Genomic DNA, 22,450 nt, shown 5'->3' on the forward strand with positions numbered 1-22,450 from the left:
ATAAATGGGAACGAGAGAGCTGCCGTTCCTGGTGTCTGGGACGGGGGAGAAACCGTCTTTTTGCTGGTTCCTGTAAATTGCTTGCAGAGAGAGACACAAACACGTTTCCGAGCTTCCAGAAAGCCTTTTCTGTGGAAGTTCAGTTCCCAGCCACACTACAGTAACGCTGGGGCTGCGGCGCGGGGTGTCTCACAGACGTGTGCCGCAGATGAGATTTTGCATTTTGCGCAGGCGACTCTTGACTCGCTCTGCGCTGGACCCTTTGGTCGCAGTTTCTGTCTGTCGAATCTGCTAGGCTCTCCTAAATTTGGAGGTTTCGGGATTTCCCTCCTCGACTTTTTTCTTTGCCGCCGCCTGCAGTTCCGTAGCTTCGCCCCGTCCACGACAGCGGCCTTCCGTTTCGCTTGTTTCCGGCACTGCCTGTCTCGGAACACGGCCCCCTCTGTCTTATGAAGACGAGAAAATCGAACTGCTCGGTGCGTCGCTGATGCGTCCAGGGAAACGAAGCAAGGGAATTAAGGCGGCTGCGCTCCAGCCTCTCCGTTGGGTTCCCCGATCCGAGTTTTTCCCCGCGATTGCCTTTCTAGTCCGGCCGCTCCGAAGAGGAGAGCTGAAGAGAACGCCTTGCAAGAACGGTTCCCTTGGTCCCAGTGGAGCTGCTACTCGGTGGGGTGTGAACCGTTGTTCCAGAACGATGCCCGGTGCGGCATCTCGTGAGTCTCCTCACGAAGTGGTTGCCTCTGCGGATTCTCTGGAGCGACCTCGCAGCGCGTGCACAACTGAAGAGAGTGCGAAGAAGCCCGTTCCAGGAGTCTCTCGCGTTCCTGGGCGGCGCGAAACGGTGTTCCCTCCGCCTGCGGAGCGGCAACCTCCAGGGGTTCCGCTCCCGGACCAGGCAACCGGCAGGCCGCGCTCCCCTGCTGGTCTCTCGTCGCCGGATGGCCAGCGCTTGTCTTGTGTCAAAATCCTTCCGAAAGAAACTCAGCTGCAGGAACACTATACAGGGGGGCGGGGCGTCGGCTCGCCGCTGCACGTTTCGGCTGACTCCCCTGCCTCCTTCCCTGGTGGCTGCGGCACGTGCGGGCGTGTGGAAACGGAAGGGAAATCGCCTGCCACGCCTCTTTACGCATATTTCTACGGCTGCGTTCTCTTCTGTCTGAACCTCTTCTCCGCGGGAATCGTAGACCGAATGGTACGCTGGTGCGTCGTCTCCGCTCTGCGGTTTTTCCTCGTGAAGCTTCTCCAGCTGCAACGCCGGCGGTACCTCGAAGTCTGCTGCGATCCGACTCAACGCTTCACGCACATCCTCTCCGATGGACGCCTAAAGGCAGAGCGGCATTGTGTGCGGACGGCTGACGGCTGCGAAATCTTCTTCTACCGCCTAGCGAAGGTATCTCACCACTGCTGCTCGCTCGCTTGTTCGCCTCAGCCCAACTTTTCGGGGAAATGTCCCGTCCACAGCGGCGCATGTGCGTGCACGGAAGCTGAGCCGGCAACGCGCGTCTGCGCCTCCTCGCCTGGCGAGCCCGACAGCGGTCTCCGCGGTGTCGCTCGGACGTGTCGGTGCGACTTTCTTTGTCACTTGTCCAGAGAGGCAAAACCGTCCGTTCACCTCACCGAACGCCTGCCAGGTTCCTCGGCGACGGGGCCGCGGCCGCCGCCAGTGATCAGCCAGCGGATAGCTCCCCACCCCGGGCCGTCTGCATGCGAAACGCATCTCTCGCCGGAAGACTCGCCTCTCTCCGGCGTGAGTGACGGTGAGGGATCAGCTGTCTGTACACCGGCCGTTTCACGGACTTCTGCTAGGCCGGCAGAAGTCCGTGGGCCAGAGGCAACTTCCGAGGCGTCGGCGGGCAAGCGCCGCTCCACTGACGAGGGCGGCATTCCAGCAGACTGCGGGCGTCGTCTGGCCGGTCTGCCGTGCACAGAAAACGTCCAGAGCGGCATCTCTCCGGGTGTACGGACAGCCCGCGACTCCGAAGGCGAGAGGAGCCGGCCCGCGACGCTGGAGCCGGTGCGTCCATCCGTCAACGTCGATCGCGCTGCGCTGCGCCTGGAACTCGAGAAGAGTGCACGCGAGGGCGACGAGCGGCCTATCGTGTTTCTGCAGCATGGCCTTCTGGAGTCCTCGCTGAACTGGGTCAGCGGCGGCGCGGACTCCTTGGCCTTCATGCTCGTCGAAAGCGGCTGCGACGTGTGGCTGGGCAACAACCGAGGCAACGAGTATGTTCACCTGCGGCCGGCGCAGAAGCTCGCACAGACGCGGGCAGAGGACAGCGAGCGGGGGAATGGCGGGGAAAACCCGGCCGGGGCGACGCAGGGGGGACGCGCCCCAGCCCCCGAGGGCGCGTCGGGCGAGGCGGCTGGCGACGCTGGCGAATCTCGGGAAGACTGTTTCCGCGACTCAAGCGCGGATCTCGACTGTGACGAGGACGCCTGTCTCCTCGCGGACTGCGCGCAGACTGTGCGAGACCCAGACGGAAAGGTGGGGTTTTCGGCGGCACAGCTCGCCGACTGGACGCAGAGACGCATGTGGGAGAAAGCGCCTCCCTGTGGGGCATCGGAGTTGCGCGAGGACTCGCGCTTCCGAACCTGCAGTCAGCTCTGTTGCCAGTGCACGGGTCTGACTCCCTTCCCGGTCGTTCCCAGCTCCAGTTCGGAGGCCGACGAGCGGAGGATTCTCCGGAACGCGTGCCTGGAGGCGACGGAGACGCTCATGCGCCTGCTGCGGTCCAGGCAGCCGTGCAGCAGACGCCGCCCGAGGCGCTGGAGTCTTCCCTTTCAGCGCTTGCCGCGGGCTGGCGACGCAGGTGATCGCGACTCGGGATTTCCACACTTTGGCGAGCGCCTGTCGTTCTGCAGAGGAGGAGACTCTTGGCACGAGGGCGCTGAGGGCGCGAAGAGCACCCGCGAGGCCCGCGCGGCGTCAGACTGCAGCACGCGGGTATCCCCGAGGCAGACGAGCCCCGCGCCGTCTCGACAGCGTGCGAGTGCGTTCCCGCGGTCTACGACACCGCCGCTCTGTGAGGGCCAGGCGCCTGCGTCGGCGGGCGATCCTCTTGGAGACGAAGTCCGGGCGTGGAGTTGCTGGCCTTTCCCGGGGCGCCAGCCGACCCCGCAGGAGAGAGGCGCGTCCCACAGCGCAGCAGACGAGGGCAGAGACTCTGAGCTCCGCCGCGTTCCGCCGTTCTCGACAATCTCTGCAGCCTCGTCTCAGATGTGGACTTTCCACGACATGGCCACGTACGACGTCCCGGCGATGCTGCAGCACATTCTCTCGCAGCCCGCGAGGGACGGTCGGCCAGCTCGCCTGCGCAAGATCTGGGCTCTGGGGCAGTCGCAGGGGGCGGCGCAGTTGATCGCCTTGGCGTGCTCCTACCCGGAAGTCTGTGCTCTGTTCCACTCTCTCGTGCTCTTCTCGCCGCCAGTCATTTTGCACCCGCTCGCGTCTCTCTCGCTCTCCACGCGAATGCTGATTTCGCTGGGGCTGAACCACCCCGCGCCGCTCCTCTACGGCATCAAGGCTGCGGAGAAACTCTTTCCCGCGCCTGCGCTGTCCGTCTTTGGAGACTGCGTGGCAGGACACCGCCTCATGGGGTTCTACACCGGCGACATTGCCTGGCGACAGCGCTGCATCAACTTCAAGTTCACGCCCAGCGGAGGAACCAGCAAACTGAATTTCCAGCACTGGCTCAGCATCATGCACGGCGGCGCGCCCATCGGGCAGTTCGGCGTCGAGACACACGAGACGCGCGAGGAGCTGCAGCTCCAGCGCCGAGAAGCGGAGGCGACTCGCCAGAGGAACCGAGCGCGGCAGGTTCTCGAGAGAGTCGGCGAGACGCGAGACGCCACGCCAGGCCCCGCCGCGTCCTACCGCCTCGAAAACATCACGTGCCCTGTCCACGCCATCGTCGGCGGAAAAGACAACCTCGTCAATGCAGGTGAGCGGTTGTCGCGCATATCTTTTCGTTCCGGGCAAGGGCGTGAGGCCGGAGGCGACTCGACCTTCCTCGAGCTCGCAAGATGCAGTTTCTTGGCCGTCTTTTCAGTGAGGACAGACGTGGAACCGGGGGGAGGAGGGAGTCTATAGGGGCGGACGGCGGCTCTGGGTCCAAGAGAGCGGGAGTGGAGAGGTCCGACGACCTCGAACTCACTTTCGCCAGTTTGTCTGGGGGAAACCGCCACCTTCCCGGCAGTCGCGGAGATCGCGCTTCGCGTCTTTTGGGACACGTCCTCTTTCGGACAGAACCGGATGCAGCGCGCAGAAGCCAAGACACCTGCCGCAAGTCGCAAACGGGCGTAAGGACACACTCCTCGTTTGTCGTTCCGTTCCTCCGTTCCCGTCTGTGAATCGTCGACAACGCGCTTGTTGCGCGTACTTCGATGTCTCTGTGTTTTCTGCAGAAGCATCGGTGGCCTATCTCTCGGCATGCATCGACAAAAATCTCCTGACTGTCCAGCTGTGGCCAGAAGCAGGACACTTGGACTTTGGCTGGGCCCGTGCGCGTCGCTTGGACCTCTACCCCGAGTTGGTTCGCCGAATTCTCTCTCAGTCTTGAGCTCTGGGTGTCGCCGCTTTGCGCTTGAAGGGTTCTAATTTCCGTTCGGCGCCACGCCATCCGCCCAAGAGTCGGCTCGGTCTTCTCTTCGGGCAGCACAGGGAGACAGGGCGCACGTCTGGTCCCCGCTTCAAACACACACGAGAAACCGCTCTGGACTGCGACTTGGAGCTCCGAAGGGATGTTCCAAGGCCCCCACGCTGAGGCCACTTCTCGGCAAGTTCCACGGTTTTTCGGATGGTGACTCGTGCAGAGAAGCGGGCTGCGTCGCCAAACGCGAAGCGCCGCTACGGAGGCACAGACGCAAAACTCTATAAAACTTCACTCCGTGAACCGCCAGCATCGAAGCGATATAGGGTTTACCTGTTTGGAATGTGATGTACAACTACGCGCGTTTACACTGCCCGTCACAAATACACGTATAGCTAGATAGAATATATTATCTAGATATGTAAATATATATCTGCATATGCATGTGCACCGTTTTGGTACTGGAGCCGACGGGTTTAAGAGGGGATGTCGGCGTGTGAGTGGGGAGGTTGCCGCATAGGCTCAGTGAGGGAAAAGGCGGTGCGCGGCGATCCTTGTTTTGAATGAACGAGGTGCGGCTCTGTGCGGCGCGTTCGTGCGTTTGTTTCCGTGGAGTAGTCTCTCTTGTTGAGTGTGTATGGGGACTGTGCACCGTGCGAAGTCGGGTAGGGCAGCGGGCGTCTCTTCTGGGAACGGCGTGGCTCTTTCTGGTTGTTGCTCGGTGCGGCGTTGCTCCTTGCAACATTTTTTTCCAATTTCGGTGGTGGAAGCATTCACCGCGTACTCCTGCGTTTAGTGTCTGTTCAGCTGGTGACGTGTGATCCTTATAAAGGGAGGGCAGTTTGCGGGTGCCTGCTTGGCTTCCGCCGTTCGCACTTCGTTTCACACGGGTTGGGTGTACATTTTGTGGGAGATCGGCGGTCGCGTCAGTTGCATTCAATCAATCGCACATCAGAAACCGATCTGGGTCCAGGCACGCAGCCGGGATGCGCAGCTAGAGAGCGCGTCGCTCGCAACCGCATGCGGCGGAACGGCAGTGGACGAGGGAAGGCGTCGTAGAGTCTAGCCACTTGTCTCATGCATGCAGAATCCCTAGGGAAGCCGAACGAGAGGAGCCTCACTGGAGATCGGGAAACCCGTGTTTCCATACACGCGGGTATACACCCCTCTGTGCCAAAAAGGTAGATCTGTTTACTTGGACCCATGCAGGGAATTGATGGGTTCACGCTGGGGGCTCGGGTTTGAGAGTTAGACAGTAGAGCTCCAAACACACGGCTCAGGGACACTGCGGTTTTCTAGCGATATAGGAGGGAGAGAGAAGTTTGCTTGAAATGCCCTCCATTTCCTTCGCGCAGATGCACGATCTGTGGCAGCAAGATGCAGTTCAGAGGGTGGCGCTCAAAGGATGTAACGACCACTCGGCAGTAAACCAAGTACTTCTTGCTTCACAGCGCTCAAGTGTGTTTTGACGTCGAACGCTCTCCTCTGTTCACGCGTTCACTGGTCTTCATAGGCTATCGATCAACATATTGGGCACATGCAATACACTGACTACAGGACTCGTCATTTTTGCTGGTACTCGCGGATTCAATCATGTCGTAGGAACAGCAGGAAAAGGCAATACTCGATTTTAGGGCTAGTGCGGTCTGAATGTCGTGTATCTTGTCGGAAATTGTTTACCTGTTGAGATGCCATCTCTTATAGTCTCCTTTTGGGAAAGATGCCATACTTGTAGAGCTGCTGCAAATCTTGTTACTCTGCGTAGTCAAATTTAAAGAAGCTGGTGTCCTGACAACTTACAGGAAAGTTACGAGAAGCACGTGACTCTAGAACCGCCATGCCGGATATAGGTATCCACTTCTACCGGTGAGAGCAGTATTCTCTCCAAGTCGAACCCATCGGGTTCAACGTTATCGGAAACTGTGTGCACTACCACTGCATGGACTCGAACCGACTTGGGAGTCAATTTTTTCTGGTCAGTCAATACAACGCAAGATGGAGCGCGACTTCGTATTCGCGACGCTCATAGGTGTTGACCCCCGCCGAGCTACCAGCTGCAGTTTGTGTGGCGAGCGGGTAAATCAAGATCGCACTTGGTGTGGGTCGCAGGACACGGCAGGCGTTACAAAGGGTGGACAAAGTGCATGTTTCCACGGGAAGTTACATTAATCCATCGACTGAAACTTTGCGAACATGCACAGGTGCCATGTGTGCGTCCAAAAACGAAGAATTTCTAGCTTTGCTGACAGCAGGATCATGCGTGGTCTGTCCCAAGCATACTATGCATGTGCTCTGAAGAAACTCCGAGGGCGCGGAACATGGGAGTCAGCCACGATCGGTGTCAGTTGCTTGGAAAAACAGGTTAAACGGGGGTAAACCCGACAAGGATGGCTTCGTAGAGAGAGCATTTGCAGTCTTTCTTTGGTCTTGTGATTTTTTTCTTTGGTTCTTTCTCACATGCGAAAAACTCAGGTGGTCTTCCGAGAACTGTAAGCTGTCGTTTCCATCAGAAAAATTCGTTTTTCCCAACCGAAAGACTTGAGAAGGTGTCGACATTTTCTCTGCCTCAGCCAGGCGGCGCCCTAGCAGAAGGCCCTGAACACCGGCGGTGGTTGGAAACTTAATTTTCCCCTCCCCTTTATCAGTGTCGTTGACTGCGTGTATCAGCATCCCCAAATACATGGAGTCCATCTCTACGCGCGCACACACGGACATTTGTATATCTAACCGAATGGTTTTACACATATTGCGCCAGGTGCGAAGTTTGAGAACGGCAACGGCGTATCTGGACTCGGTCTCACCTTGCGACCGGACTGTCCACTTGTCAAAAAAGCGTTGACATACAGGCATTTCGCTAGACCCTTTTTGTGCCTCAGTCTGTCTCCCTTCTCGCGCCCCGCTGAGTTATGGCTGCTAGGTCTCGACTTTTTCCTCCGGGCGCTTGGCAAGAAGGCCTCTTTGTTTCAGATTGTATTTCTCATCGATGCGGCGCAGCTTTCTGTAGCTTCTCCATCCTCTAGGAACACTGTGGAGCTCCACTTCCTTCTTTGCCTCTCCATTCTTCAGAAGAAGTCGTCTCTCTTTCTCTGATGCACAGATCAAACCGCACTGTCTCCACTCGGTTTTTTCCTCGTCCCTCTCCGCAACGGCGCCACCACACATATTCAGACACATCAAAGCCCACAGCCGACTCCGCTGCTTCTTTGTCTCTCATGTTTGCTCCCGGCGCGTTTCGCTCGTTCAGCCTGAGGCGCCCGCGACGCCTCTCGCGTGGCCTGTTTTCAAGAAGGCCTTCTGGCCCACCAGAAGGAACAGAACCTCACGAGTGCAGAGGCGCCTCGGTGTCCCGACACACTGAGGGAAAACGAAGCAGATCGCACTCCGCAGAAACGCGGCTCTCTCGGTATGAGCGATGGTGGGCCCTCCTTACGAAAAAAGGCCCGGAAAATTCCCCGGAACAACATGGAGTCTTTGAAGAGATCCGTGATCCGGACAGCAGACGATGTGGACGACAAAGCGGCGCTCAGGGGAGAGAGACACGGACCACGGAAGGGGGGATTCCGGATACCGGGCACGCGAAGAAAGACCAGGAGAAAGTAGGAAACGAAGCTGACCAAACAACAAAGGTGAGCGACACTGGGGAAATTTCGTGTGCGTTTTGTTTCTCCCTCACCCAAAGAGCGGGCCCTCACTGTGTGTGTGGCGCGGAACGCGCCAGGAAGGCGGTCGAATCATTTCTCCGTTTCTCCCATACTCTATATATTTAGATATAGATGAGACGCAAATAGCTAGGTAACGATGTAAAAAGGGTTCGCGCGCTCTCCCTGTCGATAAATACATCCCCTGAGTAAATTTCGATGTACCTGCCAGTCGTCTGTGTCTATTTCCGGTACGAAATTGATCCCTGCGAGCGTCGCCAGTCAAATGCCTCACCGCACTTCATCGGTGGGCTCCGGTCCTCCATCCTGGTGAAGCCAAGCACATCTTTTTCTATCGTGAAACTCAACGACGTTCGGCACTAAGATCCATCGCCTGCGTCGCCGCCCGTCGGACCCAAGTGTGTTGCCTCTTCGCTCTCTTCCTCTAACGATAGACAGCTCGAACGTTGTGCAAAGTAAGGCGGGGCCCGCGGGGAGTCCTTGGGGAACCCTGAATCTGTTCAACAGAGCCTTTGAAGAGAGCGGCGTGAAACGACACACGTCGCAGGCGTACTCGGGAAGGAAACCGGCTCTCGGGCATCATATTTTCTGCTCCTCTGCAGGTAGGGGACAAGGCGACTCCAGAGTGCCTCACTCCCGCTCCGGCTGATGCATGTGCGTCTTTTTCGGGCCCGCGCAACCCCTGGCCGGCGCCTGGCCTCCGTCGCTGCCTGGCGTTTCGCGCTTCGGGCTCTCTTTTGTCTCCTTTCGAAAAAGACGCTGGTTCGGCAACACACTCTCCGACCTCGATCGACGTTTGTTGGCGTGGGCCCTGTCGCTCTTTGTCTTCCCACGGCTCCGAAGTCTGCGACAACGCAACGAGTCAGAACTATTCTACGCTCCCGAATGCGGGATCCTCGGTGAGGAGTTCCTGCCCCGTTTCTGTCCCAGAGACGGAAATCCTCGCGAGAGGTGCGTCTTCGCCCTCGGACAGTCAGGTGATGCTAAGTTTGTTTCGCGCAGCAGAAAGCATTGTCCACTGTGGAGACCGTCGCTCATGCAACAGGGACACGCGAGCCCAGATGGTCTCGAGAGAAGCTGAGACGAAGTTCCCTGCTCCACCCTTTTCGGAGCTGTCGCAGTCGAGCGGAGCCCCCGCGCGACGAGAGACGGGGAGAGCGCGGCGCAGAGAGAAGCCCGCTCGCGTGCCGCCGCCGCGTTCGTGCAGGCGACGGCGAGACATCGACAGCCAGCAAGAGGATTCCCTTTCAGAACTTTCTTCTGTCTCCGAGAGTGCCTCTTCGCACGCTGCTGCGTTGCGCGGCCAGCAACGAGGCGGAAACCGCTCGCTGCGAGGTTCGGCTCCACCCCGTGGTGTGCGTTCCGATTTCTTTCCCACGAACGCGCCATCCGCTTCGTCTGGTGACGCCGGTGCGATCTCCGACCTCCCCAAGTCTCCAGAACGTCTATCCCCAGCCCTGCGTCTCTCCGTAAGTCGCCTTTTATCTCCACGTGGACTCGCCAGCACGCGAGATCCTCCCCCTACGCCGGAGCCTCGGACTGCGGTGCGCCCGGCCGGAGGGAGGGAGATCAGGAGTCCAGTTCGGAGTCGCTCGCTTTCGAAAGACTACGACGGCGAGCCCTGGAATGAGCTGTCTTGTCAACTGAGCGTCGCGTTCAACTCCAGCTATCTCTCTGAGGACCAGGACGACGACGAACCGCACTCTCGTGGAAGTCTTCTTTCTGTACTTTCGTCTGAAACGCGGGCGGATTCGCGGCGTTTCGCCCCCGCCGGCCACGCGCCGCTCGCTCCTCCCACCGGCGGCGAGCAGACCTCGTTTGCCTTCTCGCGTTCACCCGGAGCAGAGCCGTCGGGGCGGGACGGCGGAGGCCGAGGCGCGGCTGCTGTCCCTCGCCGCCAAATCGCTTCCCGCGCGTGCTGTCCCGCTGCAGTGGGGTATGTCTGGTCGAGCTGTTCTTTCCTCGGCACGTGTGCGCCTTTTCTCTCAGGGTCGCGTGGGCTCGCAGAGAGAAGTCCAGTCTCCGCCGGTCAACTCCTTGAGGGGGTGGGGCGAGACCGTGAGGGGAAAAGGGAGGACGAACCTCTCCGCACTGAATGGGACTCTGCCGACGCGGCGCCCAGCGGTTCCGCCGAACAGAAGAAAGCCGTCAGGGTGTGCAGAGCGAACTCCTTCGCGCCTCCCCCCGGCATCCAGAAAGCACGACACGCCGGAGACGGAGAAGAACACAGGGAGGACAGGCTGCCGAGAGACGCGGACGCTGGATCCTCCAAAAACGAGTGTTCCCTCAATAAAACAGACGAACAGATTTCCTCGAGATCCCGGGAAGACCAGGGGGAGCCTCAACTTTCTTGCAACGGAAACATTTCGCGCTCCTCCTCCGCTTCGCATTCGTTTTTTTCTTTGTCTTCCCCTTCCGCCTTTTCTTGCGGCTCGTCCTCCGTCCCCTCCTGTCCCTCGTCTCCTTCCGACACGGGCCGAGGCAAGACGTGTGCGGACGGGGAACTCCGGAAAGGCCGGGAGCCCTGTAGGGAGCGCGTCGAGAGGCAAACAGCAGTCCCGGCTGACCCTAACGGCAGTCAGGGCGGGGGCTACACAGCCGACAGGCTTCGCGCCTCCTTGCAAGGCGCCGCTGAGGCTTCAACGGGGTTGACAGCTGCAGAGACAGTCTTGGCTTCAGTCGGCAAAGGCGTCGCCACGGCCATCGAATGCGGCGCGGCGTCGCTGGTCGACCTCCTCGTGGACACGCTCCCGCGCCTGTCGCCAGAGCCGAACTACTCGCAAGTCCGCGTGAGGACCTCGGGGAGTCTGATGCGCCCCAGGTCGTGTTCGCCGACTCTCCTCCGTCGCGAGAGGACGCGGTTTTCCAGTTTTTCGCGCGCGCTGAGCAGCTGCGGGCTGCCCTCGCTCTGCAGCGCTTTCTCACAATCTCCCGACGAGCAAAAGCGCCAAGAGAAGCCGGGAGGAACGGACACCGTTCGCGACGTCCAACGGGACGGTTCATGGTCAACCGTCGCCCCGCGCAGAATCGAAGCAGGGCTGGGCTTTTTTGAAACGGAAGGACGCCCTGTCGAGTCCCCGGAACAACGGACGGAACTCGACAAGAGAATGGTTCTGCACATGCTCCCGAGCTTTTCCTCTTTGCGTTTTTCACCTGTCCCAGCGCCGGCGCCATCTCTCCGCGAGAAACGCCAGGGGGGTTGGGGCCTAGTTGAAGGGCGGCTTCGCACGGCTCCGGCGACTCTTCTTGAGGGCCGCGGAGGACAGCCGTTCTCACCAAACGGTCCTCTCAACTTGGCGCGAACCGGGCGACCTGAAAAGAAAGTCTCTCTCCCGTCTTTCGTGCATCCGGTTTCCTCTCCGCAAGGCAATCGGGGAGAGTGGGAGACAAAGAACCCGTTGAACGGGCTGCCTTCGTCACACTCGCAGTTCGTTACGCACGAACGTCCATCGCATACACCCCAACGCAGGACCATGTATCCCGCTGACACAGACAAGACTCGAGGGATAGCGCCTTTCTATGCTACCTCGGTGGAGAAAAGCCGGGGGACGTACAGACGCATGCCCGAGCCAGTGAGCAGCGCCCTTCTGCATGATCGCGTTGTTGGCGACCGTACAACTCCCCTTTTACGCGGTCGTCATTTCCCGACCCTCCAGGGGAGTGGAGCTTCCGTCGTTCGCTCACCTTCTGCTGGGACGGCGTCTCCACCGTTCTCAGGAGCGCCCGACGCTTCCTCTCCAGGCGTTCCTGGCTCGTGTGGCAGTCAAACCAGTCGTGTCTTCACCCCTTCGATTCCTGCGCTCGTAGGCCGCAGTAGCCCCGCCACGGAAGAACGGACTCCCGACGCCTTTTGCTGTCACGCGACTTCCAAGACCGCATTGACGCCGTGCACGACCGCCGCAACCTCCGTCGCGTCTTCGCTGCGCCAGCTGGCCTCTGAGAAGCAGCCTCTCGAGCCCGTTCCTTCTTCCGCTTCTTCCTCGCCTTCCGCGCCTTCTTCGTCTGGTTTCTCAGCAGGACTTTCTGGCAAAGACGGTTCTACACGGAAGCCTCTCCAGCCTGAATTTGTGGCGACGGGTGAAGAAGGGACCACCTCACGGGGGCTTGCCCCTTCTGGGGCGACAGGAGTTGCCATGAACGGAGCCAGAAACGCGGCGCCAGTTTCACCGGAGAAGCTCCCTTTTTCGTTTAGCGCCCCGTCGGGTTTCTGTTCGGCACCGCCTGGAGCCGACTCAGCCACAGAATTCGAGCGGCGCGCCGCAAACGCCGAGCGGAGTCTTCACTCTGCCGCGCACCTGACACGCCGCTGGCCAACGCAGCATTTAGGGTTAGGAGAGGAGACGCCACGCAAGATGAGGAAAGACAGCGGAAGACGGTGGAGCGGCGAAAGCAACAGCACGGACATCCCCGTGCACCGGGCCAGCGAAGGGATGGAGCCTTTGTTTCCCTCGAACTGCAGAGGAGTGAACGTTGAACAGAAAGGCCCGGAAAGGCCTCCTAGTGTCCAGCGGGGACGAACCTGGGCGGGCTCCGCTCGTGCTTCCTCTGCAGGCCTCTTGACATCGGAGGCGTCTTCCCCCTGTCTCGGAGCGGAGGTGGGGGAAGAGACTGGGAACGACGAGCAAGGATCCGGAAGAACAAGGCTACCTGCCGTGCTACGCGCTCGCTGGCTGCTGGAGGAGCTCCAGAACCAGGCGGACGCAGGAGCACTAACGAGAGAAAATTTCCCGATGGAAGAAGTGCTTGACCTGATGAAGCATTTCGACGTTTTGGATGTGGGCGGAGTGAGCGTGTACAGGCTCGAAGCAGACTGGCAGATTCCGGAGTTCTTCCCACAGGGTGCGCCCAGCGAGGAGTGGGTGCATAAGAACCACGCGGACGGCGTCAACTTCATGCTGTCTCTTCAAGAGATCACAACTATCGCGACAGACTTATACCGGGAACCCTGTTTCCCGAGTTGCCGCCTGCAGTCGCAGGGGAACCTAGACGCGCATGCTCCTTCGGAGCCCGTCATCTTGACTCTGGACACAACGGATGGGCAGAGGAGTTGACACAGAAGCTTACACGAACTCCACGGTCTACGTCGCAATGGACAGCTGCCTCAATAACCTCTACAAGTAGCCGTGCGTATACGCCGTTCGTCGCCTCGTGATTCTCGCCAAATGCAGAAGGTTTGATACCGCTCGGTCTGTCGACGGGTGAGAGCTGTCCGTGTCGCTCAAAATCGAGATTAAACATGTTATGAGAATTCGTATACGGCGGTCCACGAGCGACACGCTTGTAACCGCGAACACCAGAAACGTTCCTTTTTCATATGCTAGCATATCCCGATAGAGGGATGGGACGGTAGACAGGTACTCAAATGGAAATACAAGGAGATAGAGGACTCAAAACAAGTAGCGGTTCGGCTGGTCAGATGTATCAATCCTATAGATCAGTAGTGTGCTGGTGTGGACAGCTGCTGCAGCGCAGAAGGTTGACTGATGTATGATCTGAAGAGAACCTCTGTTCGTCTGGGCTCGAAAACGTGCTCGCAATTTCACTTTTCATCTGCTCCGGCCTTTTCCTTCATGCGTAGTTGCCGAAATTGGTCGCTTGGCCGAGATGCTTCTGAACAATCGACAGTCGGGGTTCCTTCCGAAAGACGAGAAAACCAAAGAACCGGTCTGTCGTGCTTACGCCTTTTTCTGCCATGGAGCGGCGCGTGCGGGTGCTGTGCCTCGTGGCGGAGGCTTTTGCACGTTGTAGAGGGTAGTCTTGGCTATCTCGACAAGAAGAGGTGTGAAGTTTGGAATCTGCCTCGACCTCAGCAACGTGAGGTTTACTTCCCGTGTTTGAGCCCGTTAGTCCGGCAGCGCTGGGGACGCAAACAGCTAATCTCCGCTCCGCGAGGGAAGAATGAAGAGGAGCCAGAGGCTAAAGGTGAAAACACTGCTAGAGACAGTTTGTGCGCATTCTTGTACACGCCCACAAGGACTTCTCTGTTGGGGAGCCTACTTTGTTTTCCTGACTTGCTTCACACACACACACAACCTAAACCCTTCCTCGCAGGGACTTGCGCCACTTGATCGATGCTGCGTGCAGTGTGCAGCGAGGCAAGGAGAATGCTAGGAAAGCCCAGCAGGTTGGCGCGCCAAAAAAAGCTCTCCGCCTGACTTCGTACCCTCTGTTTCTTGCGCCTCTTTGAATCAGAAGTGCTCGCCTGGCCTGTGCGTTCACACTAATTCGCACACACGGCCTGGAGGAGTAGCAAGTCCCTCTGACCTGAACAGCCAATTCATGCGGCCGAACAGAGCTTCCGTTCCCGCACTGTTCCGGAGCAATTTCTTGTGGTCATAACGGCCCTGGAACTCTTTGTCAGTTGAGTCGCTCAAACTTTACCAACTAGATGGGCAATGTCTGTAGTCTCACTTCATTCTGTTTTGGTGAACAATTGCTTCCAGGGGAGCAAACATTGGCGGGTCTTTGCAGCGGAATGCTGCGGAAAAACGTCCTCGACTGCCAGAGGGCCAGGCATCATGCATTCTGGAAAAAACGCGGCAATCCTTGTCAGTTCGAAAGTCACACCTGCATGACGGCCACGTGAATCAGTTGTAGCACAGACCAAGATGCATGGATGTGGATGCCTGCTCTGTGAACTTTCGAGACACGAGCCACACAAACCTCCGCCAAAATTGAAGACTCATACCTGTGCATGGAATCCACGTGCACTGTACATTCGCTGCCAGTGTCTCCTCCGCATCCTCAAAGAGAAACCTCTCTCTCCTCATCTTGCGGGGAAAATCAAAACATTCTAAACGTGGCCATTTCTCCGCATACCCCCATCCCCCGTCTCCTCTTTGACCACGAACCCGAGGTCACGAACACATCAACTGGAACAGAGTATCTCTGATTTAAAATGGGTTCCTCTCTGCTGGAAAAGAAGCCACTTCTACAGAATGGCTTACGTTTCGCATTCCCACCACCACTTTCGTGGGTCGAGAAATCCTGGCCCTCAACATCTGTAGTGTTTTCCTTTGCAAAAAACTAGAAGAGCCGTGCAGCAGAGCCTGAGTGAATCCCTTCTGCAACGTGTGAAAAAATCATCGACTAACTTCGTGAGGAAACCACAAGCCTCAACTAAACCCTCATGTCGTCGCTGTACGGCCACCTTCGTGAAGGGAGATTTCCTGTAAGGAGCGGTACGAATCTATCCGATTCAGTCTGTTGAAAGCTTCTGATGTAGACAAACAAGAGTAGTTCCGTTCAGTCTTTTGTGTCCCTATTTGTCCGCATCGCTGGTTCTCATTTGAGGCGTTGGGAAGCCGTGCCGTCTCTTCCGCTGTCTTCCGTTGGACCTTTGTGGATAGCGCGTTCGGAGCAAAGAACTGCCCGACTCCTGTGGTGCGTTGAGAGGAGAAAGCTACAACATCAGCGTGTGAGCCGGTTCCTGATGCATGCCGGCTTTCAAGGGAATTCTGAGCGATACGGAGATGCCGCCCCTCGTATGTATAGACGGGTTTTATTCTTCTGCAATCGGCAATTCGCTGAAAATGGGGTATTCGCCCTGGAAGTGACTCTCGCCTGTGGTGAATTCCAACTGCTGCCGGTGCAGTGTTTGGAGAAGCGACAAAGCGACGGTTAGGCTGTACTCGTGCGTTCAACTGAGAAAACAGCCAGGGAGACGTGGGTATCACTCCTCCGGGACTACCTACTTCCTTGAACCTGGACGGCTTCTGAATTCGCTCGAGAAAGAACGGAGGAGAAGGCCGGCTCGCCTTCGTCTTTCTCTCACCTGCCGTGGGCCACGCCCCAGTGTAGCCACACCCTCTGCTCGAGAGGGGGAACCTGGAAACCGGAATTGGCTGAGGGCAAAGAGGTATCCACAGAGCCTTGCCTCGCGTTCGTTTTTGTTTCATCTGCCTTCCTCCAGAAGGCCACGAATGGACGGGTGACGGAGAAGCGAAGGGTGGAGAAGAAACAGGGGGTTTGCCGAAGACTACGGCTGAATACGGTGTAGAAGGCGAAGCAGAAGAAAAGGAAGAAAAGGATAAACAAGACGAAGACGGAGGCGCAGGACGTCCATTGTTTTCAGCGAAACGAAGTGTCGAACGGAAATCCCAATACCTCTCGCCACGAGTATGAGGAAGTCTACGGCCAGCCCGAATTGGATCGAATTTCACACCTGCAGATATTTCTTCCTTGTAAGTTCTTTCTCTCTTTCCTCCCGGAATTCGACTGTTGTTTGCCACTAGACTAGGTGACGGACCCGCGCCGTCGACACACGGCGCCCTGAAACACGATTTCCGAGTTTCTGCAGGCCACGAGAGACTGGAGAACTCCGAGGAACCACACCGATTCAGGACCTCGAGTTTCGCTGTTTCACTATGCGGCGCCGTTCTTCCTGCTCGCCTCAAACTGGACGACTCCCCGCGAACAGGGCGCGAAGCGTTGCGGGGACGGTCTACCTGTTGCTGACCATTTTCTCGGTGGGGCGTTGCCCGCGGGAGAGCAGCAGAGAGACAGGCAGATGTTTCGGAGGGTTCACCAACAGCGGGCGTCGGAGACAAAAAGGAAGGAACAGGAGAACAGGGTACCTCACCGGTCTCGGTTGCTCTGGGCACCGCACGAGAGATACAGGGTACGGACGACGGCACTGCTTGTAGAGGAAAGAAACAGTTCGGGGGTTGAGCAGGCCGGGAACAAGGAGAGGCGAGTGGGGAAGACGAGGGGCATTGCAACCGGAGCAGCCTCTTCTGTGGAGAAATGTAACATGGAAAAGACGAGGAAGAGTGATCTGGGACTTTTTTCAGAGATATGTGCAGTAAACCACGTTCTCGATCCTGGGTAGGATGCATAAAATGGCCCATTATCGCCTCGGCTCCTTCCCGGTGGTCAATCTTAAAGCAAACCGGGCTCCTGGTCAGCCCGGTGCCTCCGCACTCGTCCCGTCGGCCACCACAGACTCCCCAGACGGCTTCTTTTTTGCAGAAGTCTTTGTGGAATGAAGAAAACGATGAGGACAAACAAGTTACCTCTCTGTTGCAGGAATACGGTGAGGAACAAGAAAAGTCGGCAAGCGGGCGCTTTCGTCTCCTTGGTTTCGTACAGGATCCATCTCGGGTTCCCTCGTCCTCCAGGCTCTGATCGGCGGCGGCGCCTGCAGGCTCCTCTACCCAGCTCTGTAGCAAACTTTCAACGAGTATGTTTTGGAGTGTCTCGGCACCTCTCCCGAGAACACTCACAAGACCTTCGCCAACGACAGAAATAAATCTTTCTGTCTCAGTCCAGGTCTGCTTGTTCTCTGCTTCAGGCGTTTGCGAACGTCCTCCGTCTGTGGAAAGCAGTGTCTCCGGCTGTGACGGAGATTTCGCCTGATTTCCATCCTCTTGCATCTGAGACGCACAGTCTTCGTCCTTTGGAGCAGATCTGTGAGACGTGGACCTGGAACAGCTGACGCCCTCGACAGAAACAGCCGCCTGATGTGAAGCAGGACGCCTGTGATGGTTGGTCGAGGCAGATGTTAATTCGCCTTTCTCCCAAGGAGGAGCCAGAGTTTCTGGGTAGAGCGGAGGAGGATCAGAAACGGTTGTCAACGATAGTCTCCTTCGTTTGGATCTTTTTTCTCGTCTTCCTCGGACTCCTTCCCTGGATGAAGCAGCAACCTCCAACCCTGCCTTGTTGTCCGAGGAACTCGGATGTTCTCTCTCATCGTGTTCTCTATCTGCCTCCACAGAGCCGGCATTACCTGCTACCTCGTCCATCACGCACGTGGTTCCCGACAACTCTTTTCTGCCGTCGGGAAATTCGCTGCGTTGTCGCAGACAGTAGTCGGGTACCTCACTCTGCGCACTTTCAATGGAAACTGATGGTCCCTTCAAATCTGTACCTGCATGAGGCTCCTCGTCACAATGCACGCTGTTGCTTCCCGAGCTACAAAGGCTTTCGGCACGGTTGTGCAGGCAGGGGAGAAAAACGTTTTCGGGGACTTCTGAAGTCATTCTGCCGGAGTCTCCTGTTGCAAATGGCGTGAACCCTGATGTTTCTTGACACGACAACGGGCGTTGCGCTTCACCCTCTTCTGGGCCTGTCGTGTCTTCGGGAGAGACGAAAACGCAAAAGGAAGGTGAAAACGGGACGTCTTCATCGTCAAAGTCAGTCTGGCTTGGACATCCCTTCCTCTCTGATGAAGAGAGGACTGTCCGATCGCGAGGCAGCAACAGTGCAGTCAGCCGCTTTTGAGAGCCACCGGAGTGGTGACGGACCGTCCAGGGGTGACTGGTCTGAGTGTGTCTCGAGGAGCAGGACGACCGAGAAACTGAAAACAACGAGGTACTGTTCTGGGAAGGACTTCTATAGCTATGTGGGGTTAGCGGCATTGTTTCCGTTTGCAGCCAGTCGTCTCGTGAGCAGCAAGCCGCCTTTCTAGAGAGATCGCTGAGACCGTCCTCTTTCCTTTCTCTACTCTTGAACTCCTTCATATCGTGTTCCCCACATCGAATGCGGGTGTACCGCTTCCTACAGACGCCCCGTATTCTGACTCGTTTTCTGCCGATCATTTCCTCTGCATTGGTTCTTAACATTCGTTTCGCTGTGTGAAACTGTCTTCCTTTCTGCATTTCGTCCTTCTCCCGAAGAGAGCTGAAACTTTCCCGTTCTCTTCCCTCCACTGGCCACGGACAGGAAGCGGGAAAACCTTTCGGTCCAAACGCTAGCATGCCCTCGCCTGGAGGCGGCACGCTGGGCGTTTTTCTCTGGCACGCCAGCGGGTCCTCGCGAGATGCAAACACATCTTCTCGCGTTGAAGATTGCGAGCATGTGGATCTCTCAAACACTGTACAACAAATCCCAGAGCTCTCCGAGGGAGCAGAACAGAGACGAAATGGTTCCGTTAGAGAGCCAGGAAGGTCAAAGATGTTTGTGTCTATTGGGCGGCAACAGCTCCAGTCGTCGCCGGCACACGCTGCTGTAGGGCCAGTGTGTTTTTCATCACAGGGTTCCTCCCCAGAAACAAACGTATCTTCGTCGCTTACGCCATCTTGTCGGCACTCGTATTGGTACTTGCTTCTCTCTACCAAACAGTTTTCATATTCTCCATGGAACACGCGATCCCACTTTTGTGTGGAAGCCTCGTGGAGTCCAAAATCGCTCACAGTGGGTGTCTCGCGTTTTCCCTCTTCAGTTCGTAGTTCAACGGATGCGAACCCCCCTTGAAACCCCGTTCCCGACACAGATTCTCCTCTCGTAAAGCGTGCTGCAGGCAGTGAGTCACAGTTCCGGTCTTTCACTACACCGCTGTCACTGCTTTCCCCTCGACGGGCCGTCTTCTGATTTACGTACGTTTCACCCTCGCTCAACAAAACCGTCAAGAAATAAGGAAAATCCGCAGCAGGGAGAGATATGGGATCCTTTATGTCTGTTTCGTTCCTGTTTTTCTTCTGCCCAATTACGAGTTCTCTGCCTTCTGGGTTCAACAGCTCTCCGTTTGGCGTTCTCGATTTCCCACTAGCTAGTGCTTCCCATCGTTCCCTGTCTGCTGCAGCTGTCCAGTCCTTGCTCACCACCACCTTTGTTTGTCTAGCTGCTGCCTGCTCGGGCAAAAACTGCACTGAAGGTCTGTCTGGAAGAGAGCGTCTCTCTGATTTGAAAACGGTGGACATCAAAGAATCTGACTCAGCAGCACACGGGAGAACTGTTCCTTGGCCGTCGTCGCTGTCGAGGTTTCCTTGATTTCCCTCCGTGCCACACACTCCGGTCCCTGTCAAGGCTTCGGCTTTGTGGTGTCTTTTCACCTTCGACAGATGTTTTGAGCTGATGCACGACGGAAAGCACCTCCCCTGAAAATGCAGCCATCCTGTGCGTCCTGGCCTCTTCGATACGGCGGGGCAGTTCATGGCCTCTCTTCCTCTCCCTTTTTCTGCTCCTGGGAATCCGAGCGTGAAGGCGTCGCCGCTAGAGGCACCCTCTCCAGCTCCGCTTCTCCGATGTTGCTTGAAGCAGAACATCCCGCAGAAGTAAAGAACTTGAAAAAAGTCGCCGAGCATGCAGAGCACACTCTAAAAATCTCAAGATGGGCAGGCTCCGGAAATGTGGCAACGAAAACGACTGAGAAAAAAGAGATACAAAAATCTAAAAATAGATTTGCTCTCACAGAAGAAAGGGATCGAGTCTTTGTTAGGTCAGAGGACCCCGCTGTGTGCCGAGCCATAAACATCAAAGACAACATGTGAATTTCGAGAGCTTGTCGGGAAAAAGTTCTAAAACGGCTTTGTGTTCAATAAGAAGAAGCCGGCAAAACAACCACATTCTCTCTCGGCCGCTATCCGATCCATGAATCGAAAAGTCCATAAGAAAATACGCAGATAGTTCAGAGAAAGGCATCCACATGCAGCAGAGTTCTCGCACACGAACGTGTCCGTTTTCTCGTCAAGAACGCAAAAACTTCGCAGTCAACTCTCTCTCTGTAGACCAGTGTAGTGGACAGTAAGGAAGACTCTCTGTTTCCGTTCATTCCCGTTTCAGTCTGTCTACACGGGTGCTTTCGATTTATGGCCAAAACTCGTGCAGACAAGCTAAATTCTTTTTACAGATGGGGAGGGGAAACAGCGTTTTCTTGTTGTTGTTCTGCTCTGAGCCCAGACCGGCTCGCAGAAGAAAACTGCATAAAAAGCTACGTAATGCTTCTGGTTTCCTGATGACTAGAGGTGACTCTGCCATACAAGAAAGAGGCGCGAACGTCAAGCGAATCGAATTGTCTGACACAAAACGCCAGGGTCGTACAAACGATGAAAAACATTAGTGGCGGAACTCAGGGTGCGTTTGTCTCGCCTCGTCCGTGCCGTGGTATGAAAAAACGAGTCGGAGAATTGCCAACGACAGAGAAAGAAAAACGAGTACACTCCACTGACAACCGAAAAAAGAGGGAAGTAAACGGCTGTTTTGTTTTTTGTCTTGGCATATATCTGTAGAAACGCTGGATCACAGAGACTACGCCCCTTTGTAGCATCATGGGAGAGTGGGGAGGCACAGCAGTCAAACGAAAACAAGCGAATTAAGAGCAACCCGAATGGTCGTGAAGCGTGACACAAGCGCACCAGGAACAACTACGAGAAAGTGTCACGACAATAGGAACACTGGTAATAAGATGAGAACGGTGTAAGCGGTTCTAGCAATGTCCGATTGCCCCAAAACAACAGCGGCAAAAACGCCAGAAACACCAGTAAAAGGCGTCATCGATAAAAACGGATTTTACGGTGAACTGAGCTTGGCTCTTTAGCCACCCTGAGAAAACGTTTTTGTGACAGCTTCTGCTTTTGATGCGAAGCCTCTGCTCTCATTGTAAACTTCACCTGCAGTGGAACCTCTTTGTCAACAGAGAGCAGTCGCTTCTCACCTGAAGCGCCCCCTATAACAGAGGAGAGCTTTTCCTTTCTTTTAGCCTCTCCCGTGCCATTGCGGTGTATCATGAAAATGTAGAAGACCAATTCAAGGACTGATAGGTGAATTCGTTTCAGGCCGCCAGGTACCGGCCACACACCACACTACTCTACATGTGAAACGGCTGGGCAGGTCACTGGCTACAGAATGACTCTTTGTGTGCCTGAGTGCACAAGATTAGCATTAATTCGAAGGTAGTGACAGGGGTATGCTAGCCAGTCTATTCTCTAGGTGGTCTCTCAAAGAGACGGGGTGCCTAGCCGACGGCAGGAGATGGACCTGTTACCTCGTTCCAGATCTCTGTACACCCTGACCTGTCCAAAAACCATTTTCCACTATCCCTAGACTGGTGTGGTCAGTTAGAGCTGTATATTTCTTTCACGAAACAAGCGATCAATAAACTGCTGAATCAGCTGGTCTACGGCAGCTTAGGAAATCGATGAGCACTCAGGAGCACCCACCATCCCTTAAGAGTGCCTGGGGATTTCCTAAGATCATTAAGATCACTCGATCACCGTGCGCACTTGCATGCGAACTGGAGGATAAATCGCTAACTAAAGTGAAAACGACTGGTGTAAAATCGCGTGTCAACCTACCGTGTCTTTGTCATCTTTTTACAGAAGCGACGGGCCACAAGTAAGTCCTGATGGCGCCTGGCTACTTTATTATGGAGTGTATATGCGTGTATCTCATCTGTTCTACGCATCGCGCCGAACGCAATCTACACTTTTAAAACTATTCCCAGGTTTGTCTACCCATGGGCAGCCCCATTCCTGATGTGCGATT

At 56.4% G+C, this 22,450-nt stretch overlaps 3 protein-coding genes across 3 annotated transcripts; 2 read left to right on the plus strand and 1 right to left on the minus strand.

Moving 5' to 3' along the window:
- Positions 1 to 694: 694 nt before the first annotated feature.
- NCLIV_000180 (conserved hypothetical protein) lies at positions 695 to 4,559 on the plus strand (the record flags this gene model as incomplete). The annotated part of the gene is made up of 2 exons (XM_003879506.1): positions 695 to 3,941; positions 4,405 to 4,559. The coding sequence occupies 2 exons, from the start codon at positions 695 to 697 to the stop codon at positions 4,557 to 4,559; spliced, it is 3,402 nt and encodes a 1,133-aa protein (XP_003879555.1).
- Positions 4,560 to 9,309: 4,750 nt separating this feature from the next.
- Positions 9,310 to 13,299, plus strand: NCLIV_000190 (conserved hypothetical protein; the record flags this gene model as incomplete). Its single annotated transcript, XM_003879507.1, has 1 exon — positions 9,310 to 13,299. One exon carries the CDS (start codon positions 9,310 to 9,312, stop codon positions 13,297 to 13,299), a length of 3,990 nt encoding a protein of 1,329 aa, XP_003879556.1.
- A 2,076-nt stretch (positions 13,300 to 15,375) lies between these two features.
- On the minus strand, positions 15,376 to 20,232 carry NCLIV_000200 (hypothetical protein; the record flags this gene model as incomplete). Its single annotated transcript, XM_003879508.1, has 1 exon — positions 15,376 to 20,232. The coding sequence occupies one exon, from the start codon at positions 20,230 to 20,232 to the stop codon at positions 15,376 to 15,378; it is 4,857 nt and encodes a 1,618-aa protein (XP_003879557.1).
- Positions 20,233 to 22,450: the final 2,218 nt, after the last annotated feature.

This window comes from Neospora caninum, chromosome Ia (assembly GCF_000208865.1).
Source record: "Neospora caninum Liverpool complete genome, chromosome Ia".
Classification (NCBI taxonomy): domain Eukaryota; phylum Apicomplexa; class Conoidasida; order Eucoccidiorida; family Sarcocystidae; genus Neospora; species Neospora caninum.